We start from the raw sequence: 16,945 nt of genomic DNA on the forward strand, positions 1-16,945 counted from the left end.
ATGCGGGAACGCGTCGATTTAGGGTTTACGTTGCGCGAAATTTGAATGCTTGGTATGTCGACTGCCTAATCGTCAACCCTGAATTGTTTTATGAGACTGAAGGAATTTTAGGGGATGAAATGGAATGTAAAGCGGATAATGGAACGGAAGATTTCTTTAAATAAAGTTTATTTAATTGTTATGACGGGATGACTGTTTCATATATTATATCAAAGGAAATACATATTTTGGAAGAAATACATTTCATTTTAACTAGAGAACAAGACACAAAAATCATATTAAACAACAAAATGTTATCGATTATAGAAACAAATAATGAATTCTGACGTTTGACGCGCGTTTTTAATATTTCTAACAGAGGGTTTATTACAAGAGCTACTCTTTTCGATTTTTTGTGTTTTGCAGATGCTGAAGGAATTTGGTTCACTGGATACGGTAATATAAAAAATTAATTTTGATGTGATTATTAAGCTTGTCTTGAAAGATGCAACGAGATTTCTGCAATAATCATTATACCAAATTTTGGTTGCAAAGTTTCTGGTTCATTAAACGAACCGCTTCGATTTTGTGAGGTTTCTATAGACGATCAACGTATTTTGTTGGGATGCTATTATTGATGAAAAGGTTCTTAATCTCTTATTTCATGATTTCTTGTATTCAATTAATATGAGATTTATTTTATGTTTAGTAATTTATTGTGAATAAATTATTGCGAATTTAAAAGTAAAAATAGTTTTATTTACGGCTGGGTAACGTACGAACGATATTATTAAAATAATTCCACATTTATCGTATGAAGATTAAATACGTAACAGATGTAACGAATGATGGCTCCTGTAATATTGTTGCCAATAGATTAATTCCGATTCTTTAATTAAGAAGATTATTACCAATGCTATTATTGTACTCGGTTTCCGGTATTTGTTCTGAAAAAAATACTTTAAAGCTTTCCAATCGTGCTGGAATATCGCTTTAATTCTGGAAACTACAGTATCATGTTGAAACCGTTGCGTGATTCTCCCCTCAATTTCGGGAGACAGACACCCACCTATGGTGTATGTAGCTACCCGCGAGAGGAATTCGAAATACGGTCTAACGAGACCCGGCCACTGCTTTCTCTCAGGGAAGGAGACAATTTCGTGAAGGCTAATTTTCGGTAGGGTCACAATTTGCATGAGGATCAATGACAAAGCTATTCAGGGTATTCTCTAATTGATTCTCAGGGATTTATGAGTCTGTCTGATCGTATGCTGTGATCTTATTTGCCACCTACAAGACAATGAATGATTTAGATTTTGTATTAATATCCCAATAACAAATTGAACTTTGTAATATTATTCTGAAGTGGTTTATAAAAATATTGACAGAATTTTCATATTATATTAGTTATTTAAATCAAATCCTAATTAACTGCATTAACTTTTTGCAATTATTCTATGTTTACACATCTTATAATTTATATGTTTTAATATAATATAGCATTATAACTTTTATCATATTTGTTTCTACGAAAGAATCATAGCTGCTATTTCATACATAATCAGCTTCATGGTTTTTAGCAAAATGGTAAGTAATAGGCGAACATTTTTAATGAATCTATATAAAATGCATAAACTGAATTTAATTGTATTTTTGTGTTTATATGTAAAATAGTCATTATACGTCTCTAAACTATCATTGGATGTCCCATACATGAAAGTCCCGTTTTTGGAAAGTTGAGCTTCGAACATGTTCTGTTGGCAGTCAGGTACGCAGGTACGCTCGACAATTTTTCAAAGTAGATTTTCTCATAAAAAAGTTTTCCAATGAAAAAATTGTATTGCACACTTTTCATTAATTTTTTCATATAGAATGCTGTCTTGTCTGTTATGTCATTCGCGTGTAGTTGAAACAGACAAGTTCACGCGTGTTTCACAAATGTTCAATCTCGATTTTCTCGAAAAAAATGCTTTAGATAAAAAAAATTGATTATACATTTTTGTTTTTTTTTAAATTTCATATAGAATAAACTTTTTCCTACTTATACTACAAGTTATAAAACACTGGGCGTATTAGGATAATAAATAATGCATTAAAAAATATATATATATTTTATATATATTAATAAATTCTGAAATGGATATTATTTCAGTGCTTTGATGGTTTGCCGAACATTCGAGTGTACTCTTGGCAGTCACTTTAATGCGCAACAGCCCATAAAAATCGATCCCCTTTGAAGATTCCATGTTGTTCACATACTGAATATTAGACATGTGTAAGCTGAACTTACTGCCCGACATTTCTAAATAGAGAAGGAAGAAGTCACTTCACAAAGGACCATACTAAAGAGACAATAAATTTTCACGAAGCTTTGGTCGAAAGAAGTGTACGTATAAAATAAAATTTAACACGTGTTTTTCTTATAACCCATCATAAAAATTAATGAAATGTAAAGAGCATATTTAGTCCCATATTTTGAAAAATATTAAAACTAGGAAAAGATCGAAATTCACCTAATATGATGTAATAAAAACGTGAGTTATTTATATTATTATTATTGATGTTATTATATATTCGATTAATAATAAGATTTCAAATCAATGAACAATCAATAAACAAAAATCAATATAAATTCAAATTTATCCGCATTTGTATTCAGCAATATATTGTTCACAAACAGATGTGCGAGAATATAAATTGGTATTTGACCAGAAATGAATAATATCGCTGTATTGTTCAATATAATATTGAAAAAAGTACAGTTCTTTGTATTGTATTTTATCTGTACGATAATCGGATATTTTATGAAAACATACACATTTGTCTCATTTACAATATTTCTACAGCTTCAGCAATTTTTAACGTCAATTATAAAAATGTTAACTCCTAATTTCAAAATCCGTTCCTATCTGTTCAATAAACATAATGATTACCCATAAAAATAAGATGCATCAAATAATTCAATAAGAACTACCTAGCAAGAATTTCGTCAAACTTGGCAGATGTTATTTCGGTATATTTTTAGTTTTTTACATTGTTTTTTCGTTAGATGGAGAACAGAATGAAACAGAATGCAAGAAATCGCTTGTAAATAAAAAGTGTATCGAAAAGTGTATAATTTAAAAACAATAAAAACGACGTCGAGCAGCTTTGTTCTCGGAAAAATGGGAATCGCGTTTATTTCGTTGCGTGTCGGGGGGCGCGCAAGCGGAAATACGCTGGTCTGCTCGTTTGCCTCGGCAAACAGCAGCTGCGAGTGGAATCGTGGCCGCATATGCGCCCATTTGAATAATTAAGCAACAGCCTTACGCAAATCAGTCGGACAAATGCGTAACGACCAACGCAGGAACGAGGGAAATTGATACTAACTAAAGTTAGCAACACTCAATACAGATCATTTAAATCCTGGCAGCAAATGAATTTACAAATGGTCAAAATACTCAATTTGTGAATTCTGTATAATCCTTTTTATTATAAACGACGAGGAAAATAATATTAAAAGAAATAAATTCTGATGTAGTCATTATTTTTATGAAAGTAAGAATAGAAATTAGGAATAGACTGCCATTCTCTGTTTGCAATCTGTAATAGGTTTGAAAAATATTATAACCTATTATTGTATATTCTTTATGCTATTATACTATTTACTGTAAAATAATTAAAAATGCAAATATATAAATACTGACAAAAATATCTTAATAAAATAATAAACTTCTAATTTGAAACATAAAGGAGGTACAAATTTCATGCTTCATAAATCACTTTCATTGCTAACGCTATATTAAAGACACATCGTAACAGAGAATACCTTAGAGTAATTTCCATAGAATATTATACAATTTTAGTAGCAGTAAACGTTGACTGTTCCTCCAATATTAAGTTTACGCAACGCATTAAGTAGACGTATATGGAGTTTTATAAACATTATTTAATAAATGTTCACGTCGATATTACTGAATGCAACTACACGAATATGTATTCCAACTGTCTATTTTTAAACTGCTAATTGCTAAGATCTACCCGAACGAACATCAATTTTTCTAGAAACAATAAAATAATTTATATAGAACAATTAAGCAGTTAAATCTCTTAATGCACAGATTTTCTCGGTGTGCAACGTTATATATGAACTTCAAAGTAACCGTTGACGTAAACCGTCATGTTTCTTTTATATAGAAGAGTTTTAAGTTTTTTTTTCTTTTATATAGAAGAAATATATCATAATCTCGAATTTAAATAAATTATTAATTTTTAATACGGTCCTCCATAAATTCTTCGAGCCCATGTTACGGAACTGTACATTATGCGATTAAAACCCATTTAAATAAACACTAAATCAATTAGAACAAATTTGATTTCTAAATAAACACCAACCACTTTCTTCCAAAATATATAGGCATAAAAAATTTCAAATAAAAAAGCATCAGTTTTATAATCGTAATTGTATCAATTGTACATCCAATTGCCGTATTACAAAATTATCCCAATAAATGCTCGTAAACCAAACGTTAAAACTTCGTATCGAGAATTTCCCATCGTAACGAAAGTGTACACGCGTCTCCGCGGCGAAAGACTTGTTAGCGTCTTGTAAACAGCGCGTCCGTTTTCCCCAGGAAAACCGGCGTTTCCGTTCGTTGTAACGGTCTGAAAAGTGTCCCGTTCTTTGTTAGAAACTTTAACGAACAAAAAAAACGGCCCGGTCAATACGGCCCCGTCGTTTCGCGGCGCTTTTGTTCTCGCCACGGACGAGCTGTTTCGCGTTTCCAGCGTGATACCCTCCGTGAAATCGTGGCGCGGATTACCGGCAAGAATCAGCCCCGGTGTGTAATTACCGAGGACAATTGCTGCGTCTGCTCTGTTATGGATTCTCGTTCATTTCACGTCCCATAAATCTACCTTCCAATGTTCCTAGACACTGTTCACCGAACGTAAAACTCGAGCGTGGACCTTGTTACCGGTGAAATCGGGAACTAATAACAAGAGTCGTTGGATTTATTTGAAACGTAAAGCCAGCGATGAACGTGTTCCGGGATTATGTGTAATCGTATTTCGTGAAATGTCTCCGGGAAACTTGTTAACGGGCCGTTTGCTTCTTTACTTCCTTGAGGATTAGTATAATGAAGCTTTTTTTAGATCCTTCGAAGTGGATTCGCGGTTAACCCCTTAGTCATACAATATTGAATCAGACTCGTGAGGAAGTTTTTAAACGGAAATTACAAAAATTAAATATTATTCAGTTATTTTGGGTTCAAGTTAAACATTATTTTTCTATTATCGATCGACATGTTCCGAAATAAAGGTGGATATCGAGGAATTGGAAACTTTTCTTTAGTTTTTGGTCAATTACTATTGACCATATTCTTCTAGCGAGTGGAATTATGAAAGAAATTATAGGATAACAGTTAATTATTCTGGTTATGGTAGTAAATAATGATAAAATGTACGAAGATCGATTTTAGATTGTAAAGTAAGGAAAAATACGAATTCTATGGTATAGAGTCGTTTGAAGATTATTTGATTGTGACATAATGTAATTATTTGATTGTATTTAATTGCTTTATAATAAGTGTTGATTTTATAATACAAAATGAATATGAAAAATGTATAATAAATAGATTATCTGATAAATTTTTAGTTTAAATGAATTGCTTTAATAAAATTATTATTTTAAAGATCAAAATTCTTATCTAGTTATCATTTCAGTGCTTCAGTTTAAAAAAACTTAGTTTTGATACAAGAAATGTTCCCGAGAAACTCAATCGGTGACATTATTGTGCAAAAAGTTGCGACACTAGAAAATTAGAAAGAAATAACAGTAAAAGTAGTATTCAACATTAATTACCCAGAAAATGAGTACTTAAGAGAACTCCCTTTGCGATCACTAGACTGAAAATTTTATGCATTCATAGGGTAAGCATTTGAAACACGACAAAACAAGAAGATTGAACCGCGACTAATAAATTATCTATATTTTTAACTTATCAGTTCCCTGTTCATTGATAAGATAAATCTTTTCTATATTCTTATTTCATTAACGTAATTTATTCCTTTAATTCTATCAAAATACCGTTGCCAATTAGTTTCCTACCTTTCTATAGGGGAACATTATACAAAATTTCATCTGAATTTAATATTTAAAAAATGTATTAATTGATACTTTATTATTTCTTAAAAAACAAAATTTTGTTAAAGTTCCTTTCAAACTTTCGTGTCTCATAGAGAACTCGTCTGTGCATTTTCACTTGAGTATCGTTGAAACTGACGCAGATACACCTGAATTCGCTCCGATATTAGAATATTTTGTCCACCGACAGCCAAGGCCGGTGTATTCCTAAATACGAGCAGAACGCATTCGAGCCCTTGCGTTCATCGAATCCTTTGTATCTACCCGCGATTATCGGGGGAACGCACCGATGCGTTCTCGCGGAACAATCGCATTTATAATTATAGTTGCCTCCAGGCGGTTCGCCCAGTGTGCAATAAAATTCGTAATTAACGATGATCAATTTCGTAGCTGATCAACTGTGCGTATCTTTACCTTCATCGTGTTGAGTCACCGTTATTTCTGGCGGGAAGCTCCGTGGCAAGGACAATGATTTTAACTCACCTGCAACACAATAAAAGAAACAAACTTACTCGATGATATTTATAAAATATACACTGCTTCAAAAGTAAACAGTTCGAGACTCATTTCATAAATTCAATGCCTCGTACAGAAGAGTATTTGCCTTATATTTAATTTAAAATTGGATACTTTATATCTTGTTTACTGGTTCTGAATGATTTTTGTGGTTTATCTGGTTTGTTGTGAAACGTACTTATTTTAATATGAACTTGTAATGTAGTAATATTATATACAATATTGTTTTTTATAATCGCGGTTTATTTTAATTATAATTTATTAATGTCTTTTGTAAAAGGACCATTTACGTAGTTTCTGTAATAAGAATGGAAAAAGGTTAAAACTTTTTGGTAAAATTTACAAGTCCCCCTTTCTTTATTGTCTTCTGAAATTATTTATTTCGTGTATATTTATATTCGTAAGAAGAATTGTAGTGTATAATAAATAACAGAATACTTCATTTATTTTACAATTGTGCACAAAAAGGGACTAAATTTTGAGACACCCAGTATATGATCAATAGTACACACGATACGTATATAAATACGTACATATGCGTCTGCAAGTTCCTAACTACATTATAATTATGATTTATTGCACAGATCACACTTTCTAAAACAATAAATGGAATAATAGATTTCTTGTTGACTCATTTTTAGCTCATTAACACAATTTAATACCTTTTGGCAAATGATGTAAAAACCTTCTTACCTTTGTATTCAACGAACAATTAAAAATATTTTCATTCCTTTTTAATTGTTTTACGAATTTAAAGAGAATAATACGTATATCATTATTTTTGTATATTTTTTGTTTAAAAAGAAATTATTGTATAACCATGGACACACTATGTACTGTGATCGTAACGTATGTGTGCGATGACTTATGGGCTACAAAGTATATTCTCCCCTCGAACGAGCCGACGACCGAAAGGGTGAACCCCGAAATTAATGAAAGCGTTTCCATTGAACTCCACTCGGGTCAAGTGTGTGATACACTATCGGGTGAACGTTCACGCAGTGCCAATCCTGCCAATTAAACCAATTTCGACACCCCCCTGTGTTTTTCAGGTACAGAATCATACAAAATCAACGACCGCGCCGTGGGACTTGTCAAACATTCTGTTATTCAGCTTGTGCTTGCTGTTTTATTTCTGGGACGGTTTCAAGGTTGCCGAATCAAAATTTAGAGAATTAGATATTTATACAACAAAATTTTCATTAAAGTATATTTATACCGAGTTGGCCATTATTAATTATTTCACTGCGAACTCTATATAGTTACATGTACATAAAACAAGTATGGTTAAAAAAAAGGTAGAAAGATTGTTTGTATTTCACGATTAATCCGATAAAAGACTTTATGAAGGAAAACTACTTCTGTCCAATTTCATTTTTTATAAACCGGTATACATGAACAAGAGATGGTAATCATTGGATTTTATTTATCCTCGTTAAAAGTATAATCATGTTTTCGAGTTGTATATGCTTCGAAAGAATAACAAGCTCGTCTTAGAGTGGAGTGCAAAAGTTTAACTTAAGTTAAACAATGAAGCAAAAACAGACTCTCGTAATTACATTCTTACCTTCTCTTTTGTTACACACGAACCCGTCAGTTCTATTCAAAGTGTTAAGTATAATTTACTCCACAAGTACAAGACAATTTCCATTAGAAATTCGAACAATCGTCAATTTTTGTTATCCACACTTTCATTCGAAAAATGTTTCATCGCGAAGTTCATTATGAAGTTGTTAATAAGAAAAACAAATATGAATGTAATAATCGTTTTTACAAAAATATATCAAGCATACAAAAAATTATTATTGTAGTACATTTTTTGAAGTTCTTATGAGACATCAATCATATTCCGTAAATAAAAGTATTAATTTTTGAGATAACATTGGATATAAACACCTACACTAAATAAAGAAACAAAATTGTTTGATTTAAATATTTCATTATATCATACAAAACTTAATATCATATATTCATATTTTCGTTGCATCAAATCAAGTAGTGACAAAGAATCACTCCTCAACCACAGGGGATTAATAATTGCACAATAAAAAGCTCTAAAACCAGTGATTCCAACGAGTGGAATAGTCCTGGTGTTAAAACTTTCGGCACGTTAATCGAGTTAATCCGAGTACCGTCACTTGAGACGGGAGCGGGCGCACAGTCGAGCGCAGCAGCGTGGCGCGGCGCGCTCGTGTGAACGACGCAACCGTGCGAGGGCCGGCGCAGGATTACGTGAAACAATTAAGCCGCTCCGATGGCCCCGATCCTTATCAAGGCTGATCGCATAATTCGCGGTTTTCGTCCTGAACAATTAAGCATCCGTCGCCTCGGAACGCGTCACGCGGCCGCCGCTGGAAATAACAGCCCGACCGGGATCCGGGCATTATTAATTCATTAGTCGCAGGACGAAAAGGAGGCTCGTTACGTCAGAGTAGCTAATTGAACTGTTATCGCCGCGGCGCATCGAATTACGATCCGCTTAATTGCACACTTTGCGCCGCGATATACGCGCGCACAATCGAGCCTGTCTCTTAAATACAAAGAGAAAGCGGCTGCCTTGCATGATTAATCGTCCCTGCGCACGGAAAAATTCATTAAAACCGGTCCTCGGTGACGAGACGCGACGGATGACGATACAGTCGATTTTATTTCACCGCCTAACTATTCCGTGTTCTTTTTTCCTTATCGCGTTTAGCCAGGATACACGCTAAATACCACATTGTTATTCACAGACGCGAGCGAACAATAGGATTTTCATTTAGTCTCGCGTTTTCATTAATTCGGGACGTAGATTAATTAAGTCGATGTCATTTATGGACGTGGAGGAGCTTGTAATCCCGTGTAGTGCTCTGTTTGCAGCTGATTGGGAAATTAATTAAACGACCTCGTGTAGCGGCGATCAAAAATTTGTCGGGATCAACGAACGTTTGACGCGGACAATCGCTATTAATTAGCCCTGGCAAGTGATTGCTCGACTTCTTGTTCCATTCGTTTCATTTATTCTTTCTCGGCGACGCGCGATCGCGGTATATCCATAAATCGGCGTGTCCGCGACACCCGGTGTCGCGCCCACGCGGGATTCAACGGTTATTTGAAAACCGCCGTTGACACCAAAGGAAAATGAGGTCGCTGGTAATTAATTTACCTTTGACTTTTGCCGGCGACACGCGCGCCCGATTCATCCGCCGCGAAATTGGTTTTCGTTGGCGACGCAACGGGACCGTTGTTTGTCATTTGTTCGGATTAATGTTTGTCGTCGCGAATCGGAACTGGACCAGCGGAAATTTGTCCGAATGAGCAACGGTCTTCATTAACGGTTATTGCGAATAAGATATTGAACTAATTATGCACGGGCAATTAATGAAACATATATCATTATGTGTGTCCTTAATTTTGAAAATGGTCTGAACGATTTCGAGCAACAAAAATCATATTTCCTTATAAGTGGCACGCAATGTTACACAGTCATAATAAATTCTTATTTTTCAAGACTAAACATTTTGTAAAATATTTTGTTAAATAGTATACAAATATTTTTAATCTATTTAAACACAAACCTTTAAATTATTTCGTATTTAAAAATATATGACATAGTATACTTTCAAAATTAACAGCATATAATGAATTATATTGGATATAATTTTGATAATCGTGGAATTGTAATTTATTGAAATTTGTAAGGGTATTTGGCGTCAAAGGTTTTTAGAATTCTTCTGTTTATGTCGATTATGTCGTTTATGTCGATGTCGATTAAATTCAGTGCAGAATTTTTCGTAGAAGAAGAATAATTTTAGTATAATTTCTCTATTGAAAATGTATGAATAATTAACTACGTATTTTAATTTTAGAATTTTTTTAGAACTTTGCAAAAATATGAACGATACTAAACATTCAAAAATTTTGTTCACTTGATTGTTTAAACGACCGATAAACTATGTTCAACAAATATCTACTATTTAATACAGTGTTTAATGTGTAAACCAAGCTATTTATACCAAAGAAATTAATAAAGATTTCTACTTCTTTGTAATAATTACTTGCTTGTTTCACTACGCGTGGAACGAGAAGCGGAAAACAAAGGCTAAAGAATGAAATTAAAATTCTGCGGCTTTATGAAATTGAATTAAACTTCACAAAGTCCCTTTGAACAATGCCTGGAAAACAATTTTACTTTGTGCAAGGAGCAACGGAAACTGGGTCACACTAGTATTCCGCTATTTAAATGAAGAAATGCGTAGAACTCCACGAGTTGACGAAATAGGAAAACCAGCACAATAATTCAGGGTAAAAATAATCTCTAACAATGTTTCCTCAGCAGGAGGAACGGAATAATTTTCCAGTGTGAGAAAAGTCAAGCTTTTTATCCCAGTTCGGAAATTAGCATGCGGCTCGGTCATTGTTTCGCGTTCTCGGGCGGTTTCAACTAGCAACAGCGCCATTTTTGCATAACCCGGTGAAAGCTGCATTCAACCCGAGCCTCCTCCAATTTCCATCCAGTCGATCTACTTTTTTTGTCCACGTTTACGCACAATTTTACTGCCGTATCGCGTGTCTCGCAGAGGTAAGGATCGTTTAACGGTAAAACAGAAACAATTAAGCGCCATAAATCGACGAATAAATCAGTCAGCGCTGAAGAAGCTATTGAATCACAAAGCTTTCCTCGAGACTTTATTAATACATTACAATATGATATCCGCTTAATGATTTTCTCACATTATAATATTATATTCCAATTTCCTTAATCAATATTATCGTATCGTTTAATCAATGTTATTAGATTCAATTTAATGTTGTACTAATTATTCAATAAACTTAATTACTGTTGCACTGTTTTCGTATTAATACATTATAATGCAATTACTTTTACTTTTCATACAGTATTTTACAAACAGTACGCATCTCAATTTTATTCAAATTAAATTTTACATGAAACGTTGATGAATAAACTACATTAGCATCAATTATAATGTAATAGAATATGTTGTCATAGATTCATTTAATTCGATTACTTGTAAGAACTTTTATCTGCGAAATTAATAAACACGAAGATGACGTTAGTTTCGAGTGTAACCACTGATAACACGGAGTGTATGATCTAACAATATTAAAAAGAACAAAACTAGCAATGCCACTTGATGCAGTAGTTACTGGAAATAGCAGTCGATATCGATATAGACAACTTTTTTCCTACTGACTTCATGCATACGCATTCGAGAAGATACGAAAATAGGTCGCAGATAACTCGACCAGCATGGTTCCTTATAGAAACTTTACTAAAAGCTATTACGTTTACTGGGTCACAGAAATTTTTAGAAGCTGCTTGACTTAAGGTCCACACAAACTTCTACGAAAATAGGAAAATATGTCACGCTGAGAATTTTAACCGCAATTTTGGTACTTTACAGTTCTAGGAGCAAACACCCATTAACTAATGAATTTCGAACTACACGATGCTTTTGAATCTTCTTTGCATAATCTGAAAATATATCATTACAAAGAGAAATTTATATGCACCACTCTTTAAATAACACTTATTTAAATTCTACATTTAAAATAAAGGGAAGAGAAATGTAGAACGAACGAAGTGTAGAACTATACATGGAGTTTCATTTAGCGCCATTGAATTGCTAATTCCGAGAACTCGGTACATGCGAGGTTCAGCGTTTACATAAATGTAAAGCGAAGATGTTCGAAATTTTTTGTAGAACTACTAAAACAGACAATACTCAAATTTCAAGATACTCGTTACCTATTACGAGCAGAAACTTATTAAACATTGAAATATAAATCTTCGTCTATAATTCATTTACAAAGAAACTATTTTAAAAATCTATTTTCTCATCTCCCTGTTTTTCAAAAGGGAAAAAGAATATATCAATTTATTTGTTATTTTAGTTAGAGTACCCATTTCATCTCTTCACGGTATCATTCGTGTTTCAAACGAAAAGTGCAGAACCTTGTTCGAAGTAATGTTTATCAGTCAAATAACAGCGTCCCCTGGAAATAAAGTTCGAGGGAGATGTAATTCCTTTTCCGTAACGCGGAAAACTCGGCAAGGTCGACAAAGTCCACCCACCATCGATGGGACGACACGGAATTATTTCGAAATAGGATTGGAATATGGGTCACCGTTTACACATCGCCGTTCCGGAATACGAATGCCGCAGTTTCACCGGGGGAAATTCTTCTCGCGTCCCCCGGCTCTCTCGGATTCTTGCATCCTGCAACGCTCTGCCATAGATCGGCCCGTATTGCGGCTTCGTTGCGCCAGTTTCCGCCCGCCCTTTCCGCCAATCGAGACGCGTAAAAATATCGTTGGCCACCGTCCAAACGCGCGATCTTCTTCGCGTAAACATTCGAAAAACCGTTCGCGGCTGCACGTCGCCTCCACGTGGTATCAGGAAAATCGAACACGCCAAGAGAATTAACCCTTTGCCTTATATTTAACGCGTTGAATGTCATGGAGGTCACTGGTGACCTTCGACTAAATTGAGTTATTGTAATTCAGTCGATTAAACTTTGGTTACTTGCACATGTTTTTGTATTATAAATAGAGATATATAGTGCAGCGACATTTGGTAGGTTAAACGTGTAATAGTAATAACGGAATGTAATTAGATAATTTCGTAGTATATATTATATATAGTTTCAATTTTGTGCATTTTGCTATGTGAAATTGTAATGCATTCTATGTGTTAATAATATATTAGATTTTGAATAGAATATATGAATATTATTAAATTCTTTTCAATTATAGTGAAATATTATTCTTCTGTTACCAGTTGTTATACTTTACAAAAATAGGCATTTGTATAGCAGAACGTCAGTTTATTCAAAGCATTAAAGAATTAGGAAAAACACAAACTCAAAATTTTATGTGCATATTTATGTTTCAGGGAATTTTAAATTAAATCGTCGAATGTAGGTTTAAAATTAAACTAACGAATATTTGGTTTACAATATTGTTTCATCGATTCGTTCAATGCCTATATCAAACTCAGTTCGTAATACTTTTAAAATATTAATTTGAGAAAAGGTATAAAGAGGGATCTATTTATAAAAATTCTCGAATGATTCAATCGTTCGAAAACTTTTGCTTAATTGCAAATTGTACTTATATCTTTCAGTTTATTTTTTAATTCCGTCAATTTTTCGAATTCCTGCATTATACTTACATTGTAATGTTTCTAAAATGTTTATCTCGGAAAGAGTGTGAAGAAATTGAGTTCTAGAAATTTTTATTAAGATTACACCACCGTAAGCTCCCAGTCTTTTTCCTTCGCTCTCGGGTTTTTCCTTTTCCACCGGAAGCGTAGAAAGATGCCAATATAGAACTGGAACGATGAAACATCGGACGACCAGTGGATACGGATTTCCTTGAGTTTTTGATCCTTTTTACCCTTTTTCTTTGGCTGATGCACGATACGGGTCACAGAGACGCCGCTAAATATGGGTCGTCGCGATGCTGTTTTCATGAACCCCGTTGTTTTTGCGATTGTATATTGTTTACACTTGACAAATGGAGTTCTGTTGAATCGTGATGAAATATGGAAACAACGAAGCCATTTGTTTAATTTTCGAAGCTGAAACGCTTCAGATAATTTTATATAAATATTCTTAAAAGCATGAGTTTGTTTTTTATTTTTAGTAATTAATCTTTCTGGAATAACTTCTCAAGATGAACATGTAATCAAATTTTTAATTTCCTTCTGGAAATTTTCATAACTTAATTGAGACTTTACAAACTCTTTGCCGTATGATATTTGTCTTGATTAGACTCGCTACAGTTTTAGTAGCCATAATTCTTTAATTAATTAATTTCATCCAAAAAGAAACACAGATATCTAAACGTAACTAAACTATCAAATTGTATATGTTTAATAGCTGTTATACTAATTCATGAACATTTGTTTTAAATAGAAATAATTATCATTTTGATATATATTTTCAGTGTCTCAAATATTATTGTTTAAATTTGAATACGAAATTAATATAAATAATAAGGTCATAGTAAAATAACTTATTAAAATGTAGAATGCACGATTTACAGATTAATTGTTATCTACGTTAAAGAAAGTAACGCTCATAATAAATCACTTACTCTCCATAAAGAAATGGCTCGGATCATGCGTATACACGCATAACTTCGACATTTCGGGACCCATGGTGTGTCTCAATTCCATTCCACTTCTCGGGAGGGTGGAAACCCTTCTTAGCAACGGCGCTATACAAACATTACAACTGCTTCAAGACAACAATATTTCGAATCCAGTAAAAGCAAAGATAAAGCACATGCTTTCGAAATAATGGAAATGTAAAGAAATCGACGTGAAAACGCAGTCTTGAATATTGCGAAGCTATGCAAGCTGCGAAATATTTTTGCAACATTTTCTGAAAAAAGCAGGAAGATTCAAAGCAAGCAAACATTATTTACAGTAAACTTCTCCCAATCTGTTGTACAAATGTTTGACAAGGAAAATATCGTAAGGAAAAGGAAGTTTTAATAAAATATAAAAATGTGAAGGAACTATCTATCATTATGTTGCCATGTGACTTTTAAAAAATTGTTTGATAAGATGTCCTATAATTGCAAAGAAATATAAAAGCAACTTTTTTAAAATTCTCTCCACGATAAAGTTAGATTTACATTTCAAATTTAATATTTTTATTCTGTAAATATCTTACACGATATTAAACATTTCGATTTTGATTAGAGAAATCATATATAAATAAGTGAACCCCAATTGAATACAAGTGAATACAACAAAAACTAATATTCTAATTTTTCTAACTACTATCGTTCGGACTAAGATAAAGAGATGAAATTTAACATAAATATTTCTCTTCAACAAATTATCGAATATAAAATAACAGTTAATCGACAATAAATTGATTTCAAGACCTTTTACCTCTTCATCTCGCTACACCATTCGCTCACCAAAAAACCGATAAATTCACTTATTGTTAGAAACTCTCATCTAATTAGCGAGACGAGCAAAGTCTGACTAAGTCGCAAGTTGAAGTCAATTTACACGGAGTATCGTGACTTGTTTAGCTGAGAACGGTTTTCTCCATAACCAACCTTTCGGTGGAGACAAAAAGATGAGGTTCCTGAGCAAGTTTCAGACACAAAACAAAATTACCGTAAACTATTCATGTAACTTGTTTCAAGGATATTTTTTAACTTCGTCATCCGGTCGCATCATTCACTCGTCAAAAAAACTGATGAATTTACTCTGCTTTATCCCAGCTTGATTAGTGGGAAAGACGAAGTCCGATTAAATCACAATTGCAGTTAATCTAAGCGAAGTATCGTGGCTCGAATAAACTGAGAACCGCTGTCGCAGTCGCAGATATGAGCCACAAAACACGGAAACACGTCCGTGAGTCTATCTGCTTCGCGCCGTGTGGATCGTGGATGCGGCCGTTGTCTACTTCGACGTCGTGCACATGCAGCAACTTCACACACGCCACGGTCCCATTCATTTCCACAACAATAATTGCACCGAGTCACTCCGATTGAATTCACGCCCATTCTCATCGCATTACAGTTACTTCCATTTGCATCGGACAATGAGGAGCGACTTCGCATCGTAATTCACGGTTTCTGTGACTCCCCAGAGTCGAATCCGTTGTGTCCGCGCTTAGAAAGCAGTTTCGGGAATGCGTGGACATTTATCATCCATCTTGCCGCGCCGAGATTGCCTTTCATCAATCCTACTGAATTCTTTGTTAGACGGTTGCCTCTTTTGCGCGAAGCTTCCATGTGACAGCAGTTATTGTTCCCGGCGAAACAGGGAAGTTGCTTAAATGTTTTATCCTAGTATCTACTTATAATGCGACACCAAGTTTTTAATCAGTTCTTGTAGCTGCGGTAATATTAGCTTCAATAATACTCTCCTCTTAAAACTTTTAATACGTTAAAGTTTCTGTGCAAATACGTTAATAATATTAAAATTCTCCTGTTAATATACAGAACATGGTATTACAAATTTTAATGTAACTTCATAACGTTCATTTCAATAATCTTTAATTAAAAACTTTCTTCCCGAAAAAAGAAATACATTTTTATAATTTCAAGTTCCCCTCGGAGAATATTAAATTAACAGATCCATTCCAAAAAATTAATTAATTAACGGGATGCAGCTTTAAAGCTGCGGAATTAAAGGATTGCACAACATTTCCCCAGAGCGTCAATGACGAATCAATTCGTCTTTCAGTAGCCGAACACGGTAAAGCAATTACATTAATGTCTACAAATCGTGCGCAATAGTCCCAATAATCGGTTTTAACGTGACTCTCGCCTGGCCAGCGCTTCAGGATCTA

At 33.8% G+C, this 16,945-nt stretch overlaps 1 protein-coding gene across 1 annotated transcript in view; it reads right to left on the bottom strand.

Annotated features, from left to right (window-relative positions):
- The window catches only part of LOC116428870 (uncharacterized), a 123,162-nt gene that overhangs the window by 88,376 nt on the left and 17,841 nt on the right, over window positions 1-16,945 (bottom strand). The window contains exons 4-5 of the mRNA XM_076372223.1: window positions 14,721-14,843; window positions 6,518-6,586 (exon numbers count right to left, since the gene is read on the bottom strand). Coding sequence (XP_076228338.1) covers window positions 6,518-6,586; window positions 14,721-14,843 — 192 coding nt within the window. The remainder of the gene's footprint in view (window positions 1-6,517; window positions 6,587-14,720; window positions 14,844-16,945) is intronic.

The sequence above is a fragment of the Nomia melanderi genome, chromosome 11, assembly GCF_051020985.1.
Source record: "Nomia melanderi isolate GNS246 chromosome 11, iyNomMela1, whole genome shotgun sequence".
NCBI lineage: Eukaryota > Metazoa > Arthropoda > Insecta > Hymenoptera > Halictidae > Nomia > Nomia melanderi.